Consider the following 21,151-nt stretch of genomic DNA (forward strand, 5'->3'; position numbering starts at 1 on the left):
GAAGAAGAAGCAGCAGCAGTAGCAGCAGAAGAAGAAGCAGCAGCAGAAGAAGTAGCAGCAGCAGAAGAAGAAGCAGCAGAAGAAGAAGCAGCAGCAGCAGAAGCAGCAGCAGCAGAAGAAGCAGCAGAAGAAGAAGCAGCAGCAGCAGCAGCAGCAGCAGAAGAAGCAGCAGCAGCAGCAGAAGAAGAAGAAGCAGCAGCAGCAGCAGCAGCAGCAGCAGCAGCAGAAGAAGAAGCAGCAGCAGAAGAAGAAGCAGCAGCAGCAGCAGCAGTAGCAGCAGAAGAAGAAGCAGCAGCAGCAGAAGAAGAAGAAGCAGCAGCAGCAGAAGAAGAAGCAGCAGCAGAAGCAGCAGAAGAAGAAGAAGCAGCAGCAGCAGCAGCATAATCACTTGGTCCTGCCTCCAGCCTTAGCTTTAACGTGTTGGTTGGGTTTTCCTTTTCTTTTGAAGATCGACGAGCTCAAAGAAAAGAAGCATCAGATCTGAAACAGCTAAATGGAAAACGGAGAGTTTGGACCAAATAAATACCAGGAAGCGCCTGTTTTTAAAGGAACGCCATCATCAAACTGTCACTGTGAACACTTTGATCAGCTTTAAAGTGTGGTGGCGTTCACACTGGGAAACCATTTGAACTATGACTTAAACTGGGCAGAACCGGACCAAAGCAAACACAACATGAGCTGAAAAGGTTCTTTTTCCTTGTCGATGTGACCAAAGTTCCTGGGAAGTTGTAAGCTGGACGCTTCATATGTAATCCAACAAGCTGCTGAGACTCAGACTGGTTCTAAAATCATTTCACAGACACAGATGTTCACAGGTGATTAAAGTTTTAATGTTAGAATATTTCAAATGAATTAAACTTCACACAGATCCTCCCTTTAAGGCCCCAAAGGTCAAACAGGAATAAATAACACTGAAAACACAACAAACTGTTGGTTTTAGAGTGAAACCATCAGCCGGAACATCTGGACAGAACCAGGAACCAGTCAGAAAAACAACAAACGGGTTAGTTCAGATTTTAGCTTCTTTAATGATCAAAGGTCCAAACTGGACCACAGGTCCAACAGAAACCTGCCACCAGGACTCAGTTATCTCTGAGCTTAACCAGGACCCACACGGACCGGGTCAGGCTGTTTAACAGAGACTCTCTGAGGGATGGAGACACTGATGGAAGTGGAGGGCCAGATGGTCCAAAAACGCAGAACTTTTGTAGATTCTAGCCTTGTGTCAGCAGAACCAGTTCTCATTTTCGACCAACTAAAACCAGAAATTAGTCCCAGTCAGAGTTCCTCTTCCAACCAGGTTCTGGTACTTCAGCCGGTTCAGAACTGGTCCAGTTTTTCATGTTCTCCCTGTTGGATCAGACAGAGCAGAACTACACTGGTTCTGGAGGTCACAAAGTTTCAGTTGGACTGGCTGGTCTTTCTCACCCCGCCCCCTGATGGATGAAGCTCTTGGATCTAGACTAGTAAATGCAGTTGGTGCTGATCTGGGACTACTTTCCTGTTGGAGAGGACCCAGAACTGAACCAGAACTGGAACCATTTTGGTATAAACAGGAATGTGTGTGGAAGTGGACGCCACCTCCGTCCTCCTGAAGATGATTTCTGACCCTTATTTATGGGTTTAGTTGGATTATTTGTTCAGATTTCAGATCATTAGGGTTAGAAGAGAACTTTTATTTAAGTTCTGTTCGGTTTTGTATGGAACCCAAATGTGGACCACCCAGCAGGGGATAAAAACCTGGACTCTGAACACTGCCTCGGTTCTGCCTGGATCCCTCTGAGCCTGCAGCCGGTCGCTTTGGATTAACTCCACTGCTGAGAGCAAAGAGCAGCGTGTATCTGACATAAATTCCCTTTTCTCCAGTTCAGTTGTGGATCTGAGGTTTCAGAACCAGCAATAGCTTCTATCCCGGTACAATCGGACCTAAAACTAATTCCCTTTTCCACCTTAGAAACCCTCCCAGGAACTCATCACGCCCTAAAGCTGCATCTCTTTTCTCTTTTCTCCCAGCAAACAAAGTCTTTTAGAGCTCAGGTTTTTCATTTTGTTCCGACAGGAAACGATAGGAGCAGCTGTGCGGCGCCGGTGTCTGTGGCGGGTCTGAGCTGCTGAATGCAGCTCCAACAGGACCGATTCCACCAGCTGTGGTGGAGATTAAATGGCAGAAATAACATAGAGGGATTACTCGACCAATCAGAAATAGTAGTCTCTGCAAGCCCCGCCCCCAAAGGTACCAGGTACTCTCAAAGTTACTCACTGTTCCTTTGTTCAGTCCCTGTTTTTTCTCAACCCCTTCACCTCCCCACCCTGAATAAAACATGCTAAAAGTCCCACATTAACACCAGATAACAGACATGTTTTATCTGAATTATCCATGAATTAAAGTGTCTTCATGTTCAAAATATTTCAGTAAACTGATGATTGAAATAAAATGCTGTACCAGTGAAGCTGTTAGCTCATGCAGCTAACAGGAAGTGTTTGGCCGTTAGCTCATGCAGCTAACAGGAAGTGTTTGGCTATTAGCTCATGCAGCTAACAGGAAGTGTTTGGCCGTTAGCTCATGCAGCTAACAGGAACTGTTTGGCCGTTAGCTGATGCAGCTAACAGGAAGTGTTTGGCCGTTAGCTCATGCAGCTAACAGGAAGTGTTTGGCTATTAGCTCATGCAGCTAACAGGAAGTGTTTGGCTATTAGCTCATGCAGCTAACAGGAACTGTTTGGCCGTTAGCTCATGCAGCTAACAGGAACTGTTTGGCCGTTAGCTGATGCAGCTAACAGGAAGTGTTTGGCTATTAGCTCATGCAGCTAACAGGAAGTGTTTGGCCGTTAGCTCATGCAGCTAACAGGAACTGTTTGGCCGTTAGCTCATGCAGCTAACAGGAACTGTTTGGCCGTTAGCTGATGCAGCTAACAGGAAGTGTTTGGTCGTTAGCTTATGCAGCTAACAGGAAGTGTTTGGCTGTTAGCTCATGCAGCTAACAGGAAGTGTTTGGCTGTTAGCTGATGCAGCTAACAGGAAGTGTTTGGCTATTAGCTCATGCAGCTAACAGGAACTGTTTGGCCGTTAGCTGATGCAGCTAACAGGAAGTGTTTGGTCGTTAGCTCATGCAGCTAACAGGAAGTGTTTGGCCGTTAGCTCATGCAGCTAACAGGAAGTGTTTGGCCCTTAGCTCATGCAGCTAACAGGATGTGTTTGGCTATTAGCTCATGCAGCTAACAGGAAGTGTTTGGCCGTTAGCTCATGCAGCTAACAGGATGTGTTTGGCTATTAGCTCATGCAGCTAACAGGAAGTGTTTGGCCGTTAGCTCATGCAGCTAACAGGAAGTGTTTGATGAAGATTCAGAGGGTGACAGTTTCCCTCAGAGAGTGACGGGTCGGGGAGGGCGGGGCTTTAAACGGGTCGAATGGAAACCAGTGTGTCAGCAGTAATGAGGACTGGGTTTCTCTGAGTACTGATGAAGTGAACCGGGGGGGGGTCAGACACTTTAATGAGCCTGTTGGCTGTCGAGGAGACAGATGTGACAGATGCTGAGCTGCTGTTCCTCCTCCTAACTGATGATTTCTGGACTCTGAGAACAAACTAACAGATATGAACAGATGAAACTAACAGATTTAAACACCAGTTCTTGGCCACTCAGACACTGAAGAATCAGGATCTGATTAAAGACTTTTTACTGATTCTTCCTGACGTTCATTTCACTGATTTTCTGTTGGTTTTTTGTGGATAAAATGACAGAAAATCATGAAAAAGGTCAGAAGTTGGAGCAGCTTTGTTCATAATTCTGTTCATGAACTCAGAAAAGGATGAAAAAGGAAAAAAGAAAAGAAAACCGTGGAAATAAGTTCAGAATCCAGTGTTTATGAGAAGTGGAATCCAAGGCACCACCACGCAGTGATGTCATCAGTGATGTCATCAGTGATGTCATCAGTGATGTCATCAGGTGCAGATTAGGTCATTAAATTTACTGCCTTCATAAACCGGGTCAGACTCAGTATTTTTCCCTTTTTATCTGCAGCCTGTTGGAGCTCCAACTGACATCACGGTGCAATGCATTATGGGGCGGCACCGCCGTAATGCTGCTTGGTTCTGTTCTGATGAACTTCACATACAGAGAGAGGAACACCACATGTTTCCAGGAGCTTTGTCTTGTTTGTCCTGAAGTGAAGTCATGTGACCAGGAGGCGGGGCTGAGGAGGGCTGCAGTTTGGATGTTTCTGATTGGTCGATCCTCCTGGATTTTTACACCCGTAGTCAAAAGAAAGGTGGAACCTCTCAGAGAATCAGAACTGAGGAGGACGTTCTGTTCTGGACCTCAAAAGGTTCTTCAACTGTTGGTCCCTGAAACGTTGCGTTTTTTTCATTTTTCAAATTCCTTAAACTCTGCTTTCTGGAGCCGAAGCTCTTTGTTTACCTGTTTCCAGGTAGAAAAGAAGCCGACATGTCGGCTGAACTCTGCGAACAGAACTGAAGGTGAAACCGGTGGAGACTTCCCAGGAGGGTTCTTCTGATGTTTGAGGGAAACCTGCCGACGTCCAGCCGGGTCAAAGGTCAGAGGTCGCTCCAGAGCACGGCCCGCCTGCTCTTGTCCACGCTGACGACGTACTCTCCGGACAGAGACCAGGCCACGGCGCTGATGGACGCACTGAGGGAGGACAGGCGCCGTTAAAGGAGCAGTCTGACATTTATATGTGGTGTTAAACTGAAATATTCCTGTTCCAGGGACACTCACATTTATACGATTTAAAAGCTGAAACAACATATTTATACCTTCTATGAATGACTTCAGCTGATTTTTTACTGAACGCTGAACAGCTGTAATGGTTCCAAACTGGGTTTTAACCCATAAACACATATGCAGCTCCCAGGTTTGAACTGGACTCTAATTGGTTTGAACTAAACTCTAATTGGTTTGAACTAAACTCTAATTGGTTTGAACTAAACTCTAATTGGTTTGAACTAAACTCTAATTGGTTTGAACTGGACTCTAATTGGTTTGAACTGGACTCTAATTGGTTTGAATTAAACTCTAATTGGTTTGAACTGGACTCTAATTGGTTTGAACTGGACTCTAATTGGTTGGAACTGGACTCTAATTGGTTTGAACTGGACTCTAATTGGTTTGAACTGATCTCTAATTGGTTTGAACTGGATTCTAATTGGTTTGAACTAAACTCTAATTGGTTTGAACTGGACTCTAATTGGTTTGAACTGGACTCTAATTGGTTTGAATTAAACTCTAATTGGTTTGAACTGGACTCTAATTGGTTTGAACTGGACTCTAATTGGTTTGAACTGATCTCTAATTGGTTTGAACTGAACTCTAATTGGTTTGAACTGGACTCTAATTGGTTTGAACTGGACTCTAATTGGTTTGAATTAAACTCTAATTGGTTTGAACTGGACTCTAATTGGTTTGAACTGGACTCTAATTGGTTGGAACTGGACTCTAATTGGTTTGAACTGGACTCTAATTGGTTTGAACTGGACTCTAATTGGTTGGAACTGGACTCTAATTGGTTTGAACTGGATTCTAATTGGTTGGAACTGGACTCTAATTGGTTTGAACTGATCTCTAATTGGTTTGAACTGGATTCTAATTGGTTGGAACTGGACTCTAATTGGTTTGAACTGGACTCTAATTGGTTTGAACTGGACTCTAATTGGTTTGAACTAAACTCTAATTGGTTTGGACTGGACTCTAATTGGTTTGGACTGGACTCTAATTGGTTTGAACTGGACTCTAATTGGTTTGAACTGATCTCTAATTGGTTTGAACTGGATTCTAATTGGTTGGAACTGGACTCTAATTGGTTTGAACTGGACTCTAATTGGTTTGAACTGGACTCTAATTGGTTTGAACTAAACTCTAATTGGTTTGAACTGGACTCTAATTGGTTTGAACTGGACTCTAATTGGTTTGAACTAAACTCTAATTGGTTTGGACTGGACTCTAATTGGTTTGAACTGAACTCTAATTGGTTTGAATTGGACTCTAATTGGTTTGAACTGGACTCTAATTGGTTTGAACTGGACTCTAATTGGTTTGAACTGGACTCTAATTGGTTTGAACTAAACTCTAATTGGTTTGAACTGATCTCTAATTGGTTTGAACTAAACTCTAATTGGTTTGAACTAAACTCTAATTGGTTTGAACTGGACTCTAATTGGTTTGAACTAAACTCTAATTGGTTTGAACTAAACTCTAATTGGTTTGAACTGGACTCTAATTGGTTTGAACTGGACTCTAATTGGTTTGAACTGGACTCTAATTGGTTTGAATTAAACTCTATTTGGTTTGAACTGATCTCTAATTGGTTTGAACTGGACTCTAATTGGTTTGAACTGGACTCTAATTGGTTTGAACTGGACTCTAATTGGTTGGAACTGGACTCTAATTGGTTTGAACTGATCTCTAATTGGTTTGAACTGGATTCTAATTGGTTGGAACTGGACTCTAATTGGTTTGAACTGGACTCTAATTGGTTTGAACTGGACTCTAATTGGTTTGAACTGAACTCTAATTGGTTGGAACTGGACTCTAATTGGTTTGGACTGGACTCTAATTGGTTTGGACTGGACTCTAATTGGTTTGAACTGGACTCTAATTGGTTTGGACTGGACTCTAATTGGTTTGAACTGGACTCTAATTGGTTTGAACTAAACTCTAATTGGTTTGAACTGGACTCTAATTGGTTTGAACTGGACTCTAATTGGTTTGAACTAAACTCTAATTGGTTTGGACTGGACTTTAATTGGTTTGGACTGGACTCTAATTGGTTTGAACTGGACTCTAATTGGTTTGAACTAAACTCTAATTGGTTTGAACTGGACTCTAATTGGTTTGAACTGGACTCTAATTGGTTTGAACTAAACTCTAATTGGTTTGGACTGGACTCTAATTGGTTTGGACTGGACTCTAATTGGTTTGAACTGGACTCTAATTGGTTTGAATTGGACTCTAATTGGTTTGAACTGGACTCTAATTGGTTTGAACTGATCTCTAATTGGTTTGAACTGATCTCTAATTGGTTTGAACTGGACTCTGATTGGTTTGAACTGGACTCTAATTGGTTTGAACTGGACTCTAATTGGTTTGAACTAAACTCTAATTGGTTTGAACTGGATTCTAATTGGTTTGAACTGGACTCTAATTGGTTTGAACTGGACTCTAATTGGTTTGAACTGGACTCTAATTGGTTTGAACTAAACTCTAATTGGTTTGAACTGGACTCTAATTGGTTTGAACTGGACTCTAATTGGTTTGAACTGGACTCTAATTGGTTTGAACTGATCTCTAATTGGTTTGAACTGGACTCTAATTGGTTTGAACTGGACTCTAATTGGTTTGAACTGGACTCTAATTGGTTTGAATTAAACTAATTGGTTTGAACTGGACTCTAATTGGTTTGAACTGGACTCTAATTGGTTTGAACTGGACTCTAATTGGTTTGAACTGGACTCTAATTGGTTTGAACTAAACTCTAATTGGTTTGAACTGGACTCTAATTGGTTTGAACTGGACTCTAATTGGTTTGAACTGGACTCTAATTGGTTTGAACTGGACTCTAATTGGTTTGAACTGGACTCTAATTGGTTTGAACTGGACTCTAATTGGTTTAAACTGACTCTAATTGGTTTAAACTGACCCTGAGGTGACATTTGTTGTGATTTAATGCTTTTTAAGTGAAACTGAACTGAATTGATCTGAATCGGTTCATTCCACGTTTCATTTTTCAGCACAAACTCAACAGAACCGTCCCTCAAATTCTGGGCCGTGAACACGTCGATCGGTCTCTGAGGTTCTGATTAATCCTTATAAAGAAACAGAAGCTAAACATTCAGAACCTGATATTCTGATGGTACCAGTCAGATGGTCACCTGTGCTGGTCAGGTAGGCGGGTCTCCAGGTTGCCGGTGGAAACGTTCCAGATGTAAACGGTTCCGTCCGCTGAGCCGGCCGCCAGGTAGCAGCCGTCAGGGCTGCAGGCAGAGAGCGGGCGGTGAGGACAGCTGTGGTTCTGACAGTAAACTCTGGGCTCGGTTGGACTGTGCGGACCTGAGATGTTCTGACTCACCTGATCACAGCCTTGGTGCTGTCGCTGCCACACTTGAAGCCTTCGGCTCTGAAACACACGCACCGGGTCAGTCTGACAAACAGGACAGCAGAGTCCGTCACAAACGCCCTGAAGCCTGTACCTGAAGCACATGCGGTCGTGGCTCCATCTCCTCAGGTCCACCAGCTGGAGGCAGTCGTCACGGCAACAGCTGAGCAGCTGGCGGTGGTCGCAGCTGAGGTCCAATGAGGTGACTTTACCCTGAGCGGGAAGCTCCTGGACGCAGCTCACCGCCCTGAGAGGAGGTTCAGAAACGGTGTCAAACGGAGCAAACCCAGAACCAACAGAACAAACCCAGAACCAACAGAACAAACCCAGAACCAACAGAACAAACCCAGAACCAACAGAACAATCCCAGAACCAACAGAACAAACCCAGAACCAACAGAACAAACCCAGAACCAACAACCAGAACAAACCCAGAACCAACAGAACAAACCCAGAACCAACAGAACAAACCCAGAACCAACAGAACAAACCCAGAAGCTATGATCCTCCAGTTCATACGTGTTCAGGTTAGAGCTCACAGAAACTGTGTGAGCAGAGCTGTTGCTAGGTAACAGAGGGAGACAGGGAGTCGCCATGGAAACAGACTGAAGAGGAGGAGGAGCTACCTGCTGTCCCAGACTCTGATCTTACAGTCGAAGTGTCCGCTGATGATGCTGCTCTCGGAACAAACCAGGTCGCTGCAGAACGACGCCACCTCCGCCTGCTGCACACCTGCACACACAGCGCACGTTAACACACCTGGCGCCAGCCTCAGCCAATCAGCAGCGAGTACGGAGCTCAGCTCACAGGCAGCTCGGTGCAGGTCCCACAGACGGATGGTCCGGTCGGCACTTCCTGTCACCACCTGGTGGGAAACACAGGTGAACCGGGCCGCCGTCACCTTCCTGCTGTGACCAGTCAGAGTCACCTGAGAGACACACACACACACACACACACACACAGAGACACACACACACACACACAGACACACACACACAGACACACACAGACACACACAGAGACACACACACACACACACACACAGAGACACACACACACACACAGACACACACACACACAGAGACACACACACACACACACACAGACAGACACACACACACACACAGAGACACACACACACACACAGAGACACACACACACACAGAGACACACACACAGAGACACACACACACACAGAGACACACACACACACACACACACACAGACACAGAGACACACACACACACACAGAAACACACACACAGAGACACACACACACAGAAACACACACACACAGACAGACACACACACACACACAGAGACACACACACACACACACAGAGACACACACACACACACAGAAACACACACACAGAGACACACACACACACAGAGACACACACAGAGACACACACACACACACACACACACACAGAGACACACACACACACACAGAAACACACACACAGAGACACACACACACACAGAGACACACACAGAGACACACACACACACACACACACACACAGAGACACACACACACAGACAGAGACACACACACACACACACACACAGAGACACACACACACACACACACACAGAGAGACACACACACACACACACACAGAGACACACACACACACAGACACACACAGAGACACACACACACACACACACACACAGAGACACACACACACACAGACACACACACACACACAGAGACACACACACACACAGACACACACACACACACACACACACACACACACACACACACACACACACACACACACACACACACAGAGACACAGTGAGAGTTAACTAGTGGAGTTAACTAGTGGAGTTAACTAGTGGAGTTAACTAGTGGCGTTAACTAGTGGTGTTAACCGTTGAGCCGCTCACTTTGGGCGTGGCGTCATCCAGCCGCCACAGCAAGGCCGACTTATCGTAGGACGCGGCGAGGACCCTCCGACCCTGCAGACAGACGCATCATGTCACAGGTTCTGTAATCGGGGAATCGGGTTCTGGCGCTGCACTCACCGTCGGGTCGAACTGCACGCAGGTGATCCCCCCCGTGCTGCCGTCCAGCGTCGCTCTGTGCGTCAGCGCGCCTGGTGACATCATCAGTGAGGTCACCATCACAACTACACACAAAGACACGATGTGACCCGGGAGCAGCTTACCCACTCGGAGCTCCCACAGCTTGATGACCCGGTCGGTTCCGCCGGTGGCCAGCAGGTCCGAGCTGCAGCTGAACCGCACCGCGTTGATGCCTTGCTCGTGGGCGTCCTGAGAGACACTCAGCATGTAAATGTGGGAGGCTCAGCACAGAGGCATGATGGGTAATGAGACAGAAGAGCTCTTTGTGTAACACAGTGTGTGTGTGCGGCCTGGGTTTTAATGAACCCTGCGGGGTCATGTGATGTCACACTTCAGTGAGTAAAAGGAAAATCAATCTGATTATTGATTAGTATATAAATTTAAACAAATCAATCGTCTGCTGGTTCGCTTCCTGCAGTTTTCATCTTCACCACCAGAGGGAGACAAAGACCAGCAACGGATTCTGTGGATGTTTCTGTGGGAAAACTGAGCTCAGGTCATGTAACTTCAAATAATCCTGAAAATAAAACAATCAACTTAAATTCAAACAGCACATTGAAAAAAAGTTGGTCTGGATCAACAGCTGATTGTGACCCTGATCTGGTCCTGAAGCAGCCTCCATGACAGTCTGTGAACAGCAAAGATGTTCAGAGGAGCTCCGGTTTGTGTTTAAAACAATGTTCCTCAGAGAAAGACTGGAAGGGATCTGCATATTTCTGCCTCTACAGAGCAGAATATCATTAAAGCATTCAGGGAATCTGGAGGAGTTTCAGTGTAAAGGACGAGGGAGCAAGCCTAAGCTGGACCCCGTGACCTCTGACCCCTCAGATCTCTGAGCCTAAGCTGGACCCCGTGACCTCTGACCCCTCAGATCTCTGAGCCTAAGCTGGACCCCGTGACCTCTGACCCCTCAGATCTCTGAGCCTAAGCTGGACCCCGTGACCTCTGACCCCTCAGATCTCTGAGCCTAAGCTGGGCACCGTGACCTCTGACCCCTCAGATCTCTGAGCCTAAGCTGGACCCCGTGACCTCTGACCCCTCAGATCTCTGAGCCTAAGCTGGACACCGTGACCTCTGACCCCTCAGATCTCTGAGCCTAAGCTGGGCACCGTGACCTCTGACCCCTCAGATCTCTGAGCCTAAGCTGGGCACCGTGACCTCTGACCCCTCAGATCTCTGAGCCTAAGCTGGACCCCGTGACCTCTGATCCCTCAGATCTCTGAGCTTAAGCTGGACCCCGTGACCTCTGACCCCTCAGATCTCTGAGCCTAAGCTGGACCCCGTGACCTCTGACCCCTCAGATCTCTGAGCCTAAGCTGGACCCCGTGACCTCTGACCCCTCAGATCTCTGAGCCTAAGCTGGACCCCGTGACCTCTGACCCCTCAGATCTCTGAGCCTAAGCTGGACCCCGTGACCTCTGACCCCTCAGATCTCTGAGCCTAAGCTGGACCCCGTGACCTCTGACCCCTCAGATCTCTGAGCCTAAGCTGGACCCCGTGACCTCTGACCCCTCAGATCTCTGAGCCTAAGCTGGACCCCGTGACCTCTGACCCCTCAGACGGCGCTGCATCAAGAACCGTCATTCATCAATTCATCTTTTAAATGGAAACATTAATAAGTGGGAAAAGGTTCACTGACTTTATGGGATGCTGCAGGTCTGAGGTGTAGAAATGATGTTTGTTACCAGATTAAATGAAGCTGAACAGGAAATATGTTGAGTTCAGACAGGATGTAAGAGTCTGATTATACAAGAATCTGTGGCTCTGAGACAGAAGTTAGACCTGAAGCAGACGTCATTCAGCGTCTCCAGAGGAGGAAATGTTGGTCTCATCAGAACCTATTCTGGTAGAACCAGAAACTGGGTCCTGAGGAGACCAAATGCCATCTCAGGTTCTTGTTGGGGTTCGGGGACACATACCAGCACCTGTATGGCTCTGGCAGGGACTCTGGCTGCCACACAGATTCCTATTGGACACTGCAGGTCCTCCTCCAGGCTGCAGACCGAGTGGCCACGCCTCTTCCTGCTGACATCACACATTCAGGAGGAAAAGATCAGCAGTCAGTCAGGAGCAGCCGAGCCCAGAGCTGCTGTGGAACCAGGACTCACTCAAACAGCTCCCTGATGGAGGTGAAGATCCTCGGAGACGTTGCCGACGCCGACCTGAGACACAGACAAGCTCACGGTTAACAGCTGAGGGGGAGTAGAAGCCGATGATCTGACTGGCTGTGGTCCTCAGGTGTGTGTGGGACACCTGAACAGACGAGTGTGTCCTCGCTCTGCTGATTCGTCCTGGCGCTCATTCTTCGGAGACGTCGACCTGGAGGTCGGAGCGCTGGACGGACTGAAACACGAACATCAGGAGACTCTGTGACTGAGTGAGGGATGATCCTCACACCCACTTCCTTTTAAAGTCACCTGATATTCAGGTGATTCTGTTCAAATCAAAGAACACTCACCTGTCCACGCTAACCTTTGACCTGGCAGCCATCTGCAGCTGCTTCTGCAGCGTTGCTTCTCGAGCTCTGAAACAGAGACCAGATGTTAAAAACACCACAAACACCTGTGCTCACCTGCAGTCCTGCAGGTACGGTGGCCCTGAGGTGAAAAAAGCACAACTGAATAAAACAGGTGTGTGTTGAACAGGTGTGTGTTAAACAGGTGTGTGTTAAACAGGTGTGTGTTAAACAGGTGTGTGTTAAACAGGTGTGTTAAACAGGTGTGTTGAACAGGTGTGTGTTAAACAGGTGTGTGTTAAACAGGTGTGTGTTAAAAAGGTGTGTGTTAAACAGGTGTGTGTTAAAAAGGTGTGTGTTAAACAGGTGTGTTAAACAGGTGTGTGTTAAACAGGTGTGTGTTACAGGAGTGTGTTGAACAGGTGTGTCGAACAGGTGTGTTGAACAGGTGTGTGTTAAACAGGTGTGTGTCGAACAGGTGTGTCGAACAGGTGTGTGTTAAACAGGTGTGTGTTACAGGAGTGTGTTGAACAGGTGTGTCGAACAGGTGTGTTGAACAGGTGTGTGTTAAACAGGTGTGTGTTAAACAGGTGTGTGTTAAAAAGGTGTGTGTTAAACAGGTGTGTTAAACAGGTGTGTCGAACAGGTGTGTGTTAAACAGGTGTGTGTTACAGGAGTGTGTTGAACAGGTGTGTCGAACAGGTGTGTTGAACAGGTGTGTGTTAAACAGGTGTGTGTTACAGGAGTGTGTTGAACAGGTGTGTCGAACAGGTGTGTTGAACAGGTGTGTCGAACAGGTGTGTGTCGAACAGGTGTGTTGAACAGGTGTGTGTCGAACAGGTGTGTGTCGAACAGGTGTGTGTCGAACAGGTGTGTTGAACAGGTGTGTGTCGAACAGGTGTGTGTCGAACAGGTGTGTAGAACAGGTGTGTGTCGAACAGGTGTGTGTCGAACAGGTGTGTGTGGAACAGGTGTGTGTCGAACAGGTGTGTGTCGAACAGGTGTGTGTGGAACAGGTGTGTTGAACAGGTGTGTGTCGAACAGGTGTGTGTCGAACAGGTGTGTGTCGAACAGGTGTGTGTCGAACAGGTGTGTGTCGAACAGGTGTGTCGAACAGGTGTGTGTCGAACAGGTGTGTTGAACAGGTGTGTGTGGAACAGGTGTGTGTCGAACAGGTGTGTGTGGAACAGGTGTGTTGAACAGGTGTGTGTTGAACAGGTGTGTTGAACAGGTGTGTGTTGAACAGGTGTGTGTTGAACAGGTGTGTGTTGAACAGGTGTGTGTTGAACAGGTGTGTCGAACAGGTGTGTCGAACAGGTGTGTGTCGAACAGGTGTGTGTCGAACAGGTGTGTTGAACAGGTGTGTCGAACAGGTGTGTCGAACAGGTGTGTGTTGAACAGGTGTGTCGAACAGGTGTGTGTCGAACAGGTGTGTGTCGAACAGGTGTGTGTCGAACAGGTGTGTGTCGAACAGGTGTGTGTCGAACAGGTGTGTCGAACAGGTGTGTGTCGAACAGGTGTGTGTCGAACAGGTGTGTCGAACAGGTGTGTCGAACAGGTGTGTGTCGAACAGGTGTGTGTCGAACAGGTGTGTCGAACAGGTGTGTCGAACAGGTGTGTGTTGAACAGGTGTGTGTCGAACAGGTGTGTGTCGAACAGGTGTGTCGAACAGGTGTGTCGAACAGGTGTGTCGAACAGGTGTGTCGAACAGGTGTGTGTTGAACAGGTGTGTGTCGAACAGGTGTGTGTCGAACAGGTGTGTGTCGAACAGGTGTGTTGAACAGGTGTGTCGAACAGGTGTGTCGAACAGGTGTGTCGAACAGGTGTGTCGAACAGGTGTGTTGAACAGGTGTGTGTTGAACAGGTGTGTGTTGAACAGGTGTGTGTTGAACAGGTGTGTGTTGAACAGGTGTGTTCAGGTACCTGGACCGGCGCTCGTTGCGGCTGTTCATGCGGGCAGCAGCCTGCTTTTTCAGGTAGATCATGTCCTCCAGCAAGTGTTCTTCTCTCGCCTTCTCCTCCCTGAGACTTGACTCCGCCCGCCTTTGCCGCTGCAGAAGCGTGTCATACTCCTGTTTCAGTGTCATGTTCTCCTCTTGAACGTGCCCCACCCGCTCCTGCAGCGCCTGACAGGCATCAAACACACCATCGCGCCGACGCTCCTCCTCCTGCAGTCTGTCAACAAAAAGAGGCTTACATCATCATCACCTTTAGGACAGAATCAAACTAACTACAACTTGTGTGTTCACTCCACCCGCCACAGAGGACGGGGATGGAGGAGACATTCAACACACCTCCACATCTCTTTAAAGTCAGAGTCAAATTTATTCATAAAGCACATTTCATGTATAAAACAACTCAAAGTGCTTTACATAAAATAAAAGAATTACAGAAAGGAGCAGAAAAAGCATAAAAAATATGTAAAAGAATATAAAAAGAACAAATACAATAATTAAAATGAGTAAAAACCAGGCTGTGGGAAGAAATCTGAACAATGAATAAAAAATAAATATTTTGTAAAGAAAAAATCTTTTCTTTCTACATTTGGTGTAAAACTTGTTTCAGGTGACAAACCAAACTCAGGTGTGTGTGACTCACCTGTCACGCTGCTCCTGAAGGACACATTCTTTGATCTTAATCTGCTGCTGCAGCTCCACCACCTCATAGGCCAGCTGCAACAACACAGATCTTTACTTTAGAGCAGACTTTTCACATTTCTGCCGTTACAATACATCTCTGTGGGTTGTGGGAGGCCCCAGCGTGCTTTCATCATGCGTAATGTGAAGCTAGCTAGCGTAGCCACCAGGCGCTCGAGTGCAGGAGTAACTCAACTGTTTCACTGAAAGAAATCCCCATCAGTCAGCGTAGCGATGAGGATAAACTGGCAACCAAATAATCAGGACCTCCCACATCAAATTTAAATATAAAACATATTTCTACTAAGGGAGGGAAGTCATATAACCCAGGATTTATATAGTGAGAGCCGAGAACCAGCGAGTGGGTAACAGCCAACGCTGTATTCTGCTACTGATTTCTTAATTCTGCTTTTATAATGAAAAGAGTCTGGTGGTCTCTTTGATTAACAACAGAAATTGTAGCTATTTGTAATGGAAAATCAACACAAATATAAAGTCAAGAACTGTTGGTAATGTGAGTTGACCAGAAAAAAAAATTATCACTTTAGTCATCATCGCTACTATTGCCCCCCCCTGTGAAATCTGTCAGGAACACTTCCCGTTAGCTGCATGAGCTAACGGCCGAACACTTCCTGTTAGCTGCATGAGCTAACGGCCAAACACTTCCTGTTAGCTGCATGAGCTAACGGCCAAACACTTCCTGTTAGCTGCATGAGCTAACGGCCAAACACTTCCTGTTAGCTGCATGAGCTAACGGCCAAACACTTCCTGTTAGCTGCATGAGCTAACGGCCAAACACTTCCTGTTAGCTGCATGAGCTAACGGCCAAACACTTCCTGTTAGCTGCATGAGCTAACGGCCAAACACTTCCTGTTAGCTGCATGAGCTAACGGCCAAACACTTCCTGTTAGCTGCATGAGCTAACGGCCGAACACTTCCTGTTAGCTGCATGAGCTAACGGCCGAACACTTCCTGTTAGCTGCATGAGCTAACGGCCAAACACTTCCTGTTAGCTGCATGAGCTAACGGCCAAACACTTCCTGTTAGCTGCATGAGCTAACGGCCGAACACTTCCTGTTAGCTGCATGAGCTAACGGTCAAACACTTCCTGTTAGCTGCATGAGCTAACGGCCGAACACTTCCTGTTAGCTGCATGAGCTAACGGCCAAACACTTCCTGTTAGCTGCATGAACTAACGACCAAACACTTCCTGTTAGCTGCATGAGCTAACGGCGTCACTGATATGGCGTTTTATTTCATACTTCAGTTTACTGGAACATTTGGAACATGAAGACACCTTAATTCAGGGAATAATTCAGATAAAACATGTCTGTTATCTGGTTGTAGTGAGTTAGCTGTTTACAGACAGTTGTATAAACTGTGATGATGAAAACAACATGTATGAAACACTCGGAGCCTCCCTCCACCATCACAGCTGGTAGTGAAACGTCACCCTCCGGTGGCCACTGGCGGTGTTACACCTCATGTTTCAGGCTTCATCATCTTTCATATGAACACCTCACCTCTCCCGTCGTCTTCTTCAGTCGGCTCTTCTGCTGCACCAGAGAGGACAGGGAGGCGGCGGTGTCGGCAGGGGGGCGTCTGTGTGCACAAAACAAACACACCCTGAGCACCCTGACAGTGTCACACCTGCAGGCTGAACGCAGCTGTCAGAGCTCAGGTGAATTACCTGCTGGAGCTGCTCAGGATTCTTTTGGTCAGACTGGTTTTCTCCAACAGCTGAGTGTCTGAAAGAAGAGACTCGAATAAGTGGAAGAACCTGGACCAGGACCACAGAACCTGGACCAGGACCACAGAACCTGGACCGGGTCCACAGAACCTGGACCAGGACCACAGAACCTGGACCGGGACCACAGAACCTGGACCAGGTCCACAGAACCTGGACCAGGACCACAGAACCTGGACCAGGACCACAGAACCTGGACCAGGACCACAGAACCTGGACCAGGTCCACAGAACCTGGACCGGGTCCACAGAACCTGGACCGGGTCCACAGAACCTGGACCAGGACCACACAACCTGGACCTGGACCTGGACCACAGAACCTGGACCTGGACCAGGACCACAGAACCTGGACCAAGACCACACACCTGGACCAGGACCACAGAACCTGGGTCCACACCCTGTGATGATAGAAAGCTAAACTACATCCACATATAACTTAAACTAAACAGGGGTCCAATCAAACATTTACTTTAATGAAGTCTGAATTAGCTCAAACCCAGATTGCTATGGTTCTGTGGGTCAGAACATGTGGAACTGCTGCTGGTTCGGATGACAAACCAGCAGCAGATCATCCATCACACATGAGTCACCGCTCAGAGGAAGTGCAACAACGTGTGGTTTAACTTCCTGGGCTCGATGTTGGCAAAGTCAACGAACTTGCTGTTTAATATCCGGTCCGGTTCTAAACTCGGATGGATTCGGCTGCTCGGTGTGAGCCGGACTCCTTAAAAAAAAGTCTCATCTGAAGTTGGAGCTGAGATTTATGAGCCTGAACGACCCTCCGTAGCCTTCAGTTAGGTTTACCCTTAAATTAGCAGATTTTTAAATGGAGTTTGGTGACACTGATCCAAACCCATCTGAGCCCGCTGAAACTGCTCTAACTCTTAACTTTGCGGTTCGTACAGAAGCGGATCAGGTCCTGGAACATGGCGCTCTGGCTCAGGTCTCGGTTCCTCAGCTGTCGGACGATGTGGCCCCTCCAGGTTTCCGCGGACCCGCCGCCTGGATCCATGCTGACCGTGCGGGCGGTGGCCGTCACAGCGGCCATGATGCGCGCGGCAGCCCGGGCCGCCTCATGCTCTCCCAGCGGACAGACGCCCTCAGACCGGCCTGTTACTGCCACACACCCGGCCGCTCCGGCCGCCGCCATGTTGCTCACCACTGTTGTTTATTTCCTCTTCTCTGATATTTGTTTATTGACTTTTTTTTGCTTTCATATTCGTCACTTGGGGAGGGCGGGGCCGTCGGGCCTCTCAGCCAATCACCGCCCGCTCCGCGCTCCTCCGTTTGACTTGAGGAAAACAAACGTAATGTGTAAGCCACGCCCCCAAAGACTCACCTGCAACGCCAATAAATAAATAAATACAAACTTCGCATGAAAAGACATTAATAACATTAGTTTATATATAAAAGACAAAAACAGAAATGAGGAGCAGAGAGTCTAAACTCCTCCTGTTAAAGGAGAATCAGATGTTATTAACAGAGTTATTAACAGAGTTATTAAAGGTGTTATTAAAGGTGTTATTAACAGAGTTATTAACAGTTATTAACGGAGTTATTAAGTTATTAACAGAGTTATTAACAGAGTTATTAACAGAGTGGTATCAACACTTTGTTCAGCTTGTTCTGATGCAGATAAACGGACCTGTAGTCCTCTGAGGGTGGAAATGAGCCGTCTGCAGAGGCGTCGGACGGGGAGTAAATGGCCCCTTTACCCAGGGGCCCCTGCAGGGTGGGGTCCTTAAAAATGCTGTTATGAAAAGGTTTTTTGTGCTTTTCATTTTTAAATTTGTAATGAATTATTGTCCTAATAAAAGTCGGTGTGGCTGACTGAAGTGGTCGAGAGACGATTTGTACATTAAGGATAATGATGGAAGTTCTTTGGGGGGCCAGTCGGGCGACTTTCTGGATGAACTCGCCGCTCTCTTCCATCCCTGAGCAGGACCGTCCCATAATGGTCCGTGATGATATGAATATCCACCTAATTTTCTGACATTAATGCACTTGTTTGAGCTTGTCGTCCCTCGATGGTGGAATGACCCGCCGAGCGCCACCAGAACAGGGCGTCCCTGAATATCTTCAGGAAACTGTTGAAGACCAGCTCTCAGAGAGCATCTGCTGCCCTGTACTTCCTCTCTGCTCCGCCACCTCTGACAGAGTCGGACTGGTGGTCATTGTTAGCTTTGATGTTAGCTTTGATGTTAGCTTTGATGTTAGCTTTGCTGTTAGCTTTGCTGTTAGCTTTGATGTTAGCTTTGATGTTAGCTTTGATGTTAGCTTTGATGTTAGAGCTTCATTTATCAGTTTGGATAAAAGGATAAATACAGAAACATGTTCAAATTTAATCTGTTCATCAGGAAAATAAATAAATAAATCAGAAACTTAGTTCAAAAACTCTGAAAAAAAACTTTTATTAGTGAAGATAAAAGTGCAGTTCATGTAAAAACAGTGATTTAAAAGTGAAATAAAAGCATTAAGGTGCGTTCAGTTTAATACTGAAGTCTTTATGTGGACCAGCTGGTCGTCCGGTTCTGCTTCAGATTCAGTTCAGTTTGTTTTGGGACTGGACCAGCATGCCCGAGTGTCTGTTCAGCCGAGTCCGGTTGCTGCTGCGCCGCCGCCTGCAGCGCCGCCTCAGAGCGAGCGAACGCCTCCTGAAGGATGGACGCCCTCTCAGGATGGCGCTCCGAGCCGCCAGACCGGAACACAACACGGAATGATTCAGAAGAAGAAAGCAGACGAAACCATGGGAACTATCTGAGGAAAAGTTCAGACGTCTACATTTAGAAATAAAATCCCTGCTGACTCCCAAAGAAAGGGAGTATATTTTAAATTATTTCAGGAACAGACGCAGAAACGCAGAATATCTGATAAAGTTCTGCTGCTCAGGAACCAAGTGGAAACCAGCGAGTGTTTTTGAAGCTGGTTCTGGTCCAGTTCTGAAACACCCGCTGGCACAGATGAACGGCTCGTCTCAGTCTGCAGCAGCCCGGCGGCGCCCTGCTGACACCGCTGCACGCCAACCGGCTCGTCTTCATCTCCACCCTAAAAACAAAGGACAAACATCTTCTGGGAGCTTTTCCTCAGCCTCCTCTTCCTCAGCTGGACCTGGAGCAGAACTTTTAGCTCCACGACGATGAGAAAGCGTCCTTCTCAGGACAGGAGGAGGCAAGGAAAGGAAAAGCAGCCTGGAAGTCAGACACCAGCTTTACAGGAAGTTACCTGTTGGACAGGTGGAGCCATCTGTTGGAGGGGGGTGGAGTTGGTGTGCCAGAGGAGAAGAGGAGGTGGGCGTGGCAAAGAGGGACGAATCACTTGTTTTCCTTCTGCTGTCCAAACATTAGAAAACTTGGCAGCGTCGCCGTGATTTAAAGAACTTCCTTCAGAGCACAAATTATCAAACTTAAAGTTACTTTAACAATCGTTTCCTTGAGTTTTTAGGTCACTCGGTGAATAAAAGTGAGCTCTGCTGTCAAACTTCCACAAACTCAGCCCGAGCTAACGGACCGAGGTGCTAACGGTTAGCTCAGAATGTACCCTGCTGCTGGATGCCCTCACCTGGCTCTGGCGGCTGTTCCTCCCCGCAGGTTGCCTCCTCTTGCCGGTGATGGCAGAACCACGGTCCGCTCCCTCAGCCATGACACTGGTCCCACTTTAATTTAAAACTTATTTAAACACCACGGTGTTGTTCTATTAAAGCCCGCGGCTGTGAAACATGAGCGGACCAGCTGGTTAAAACTATTCGCTGATGTTACTGATAAGCGGGGACAACAGTAGCTTCATGCTAACTGTCGCCGGAAGAAATCTGCGGCGGACTCCGGTTCAAATTGAGTCCCGCCCACTTACAGAAAGATTAACCAATAAGCTACCGAGGATTGTTCTGACGTCACCAAAGCAGCAAATAAACAGTCGGAAAGAATTCAAATCCCGCCCACAAGTTGCGAAACAACCAATCAACGTCCAGGCAATTAAAGCGTAATTAAATCGTACCTCGTACACCTGTACCTAGTGATGGGATGATGCTACCTCAAGGAGTGTATTGACACACTACAAACTGTGTTGGTCACTCAATAGTGACCCCTTCAGGTGTTCTGAAATCATTGCAGGTA

At 47.1% G+C, this 21,151-nt stretch overlaps 1 protein-coding gene across 2 annotated transcripts; it reads right to left on the reverse strand.

Moving 5' to 3' along the window:
* Positions 1–815: 815 nt before the first annotated feature.
* Positions 816–18,257, reverse strand: LOC140313864 (protein Atg16l2-like). 2 transcript variants are annotated; one of them, XM_072391840.1, is made up of 18 exons: positions 17,946–18,257; positions 16,987–17,044; positions 16,820–16,898; positions 15,259–15,332; positions 14,584–14,835; positions 12,664–12,729; positions 12,459–12,548; positions 12,314–12,367; positions 12,125–12,227; positions 10,289–10,394; positions 10,146–10,216; positions 10,008–10,079; positions 8,913–9,033; positions 8,732–8,837; positions 8,201–8,353; positions 8,080–8,127; positions 7,883–7,984; positions 816–4,646 (listed from the first exon to the last, which is right to left on the reverse strand). In XM_072391840.1, the coding sequence occupies exons 1-18, from the start codon at positions 18,190–18,192 to the stop codon at positions 4,553–4,555; spliced, it is 1,896 nt and encodes a 631-aa protein (XP_072247941.1). In that variant the 5' UTR covers positions 18,193–18,257; the 3' UTR covers positions 816–4,552. The 2 variants fall into 2 exon arrangements, with proteins under 2 accessions (XP_072247941.1, XP_072247940.1); XM_072391839.1 differs by having other exon boundaries at positions 12,125–12,230.
* Between the last annotated feature and the right edge of the window lie 2,894 nt (positions 18,258–21,151).

The sequence above is a fragment of the Leuresthes tenuis genome, unplaced genomic scaffold (assembly GCF_036924035.1).
Source record: "Leuresthes tenuis unplaced genomic scaffold, fLeuTen1.0.hap1 SCAF_9, whole genome shotgun sequence".
NCBI classification, from domain to species: Eukaryota; Metazoa; Chordata; class Actinopteri; order Atheriniformes; family Atherinopsidae; genus Leuresthes; species Leuresthes tenuis.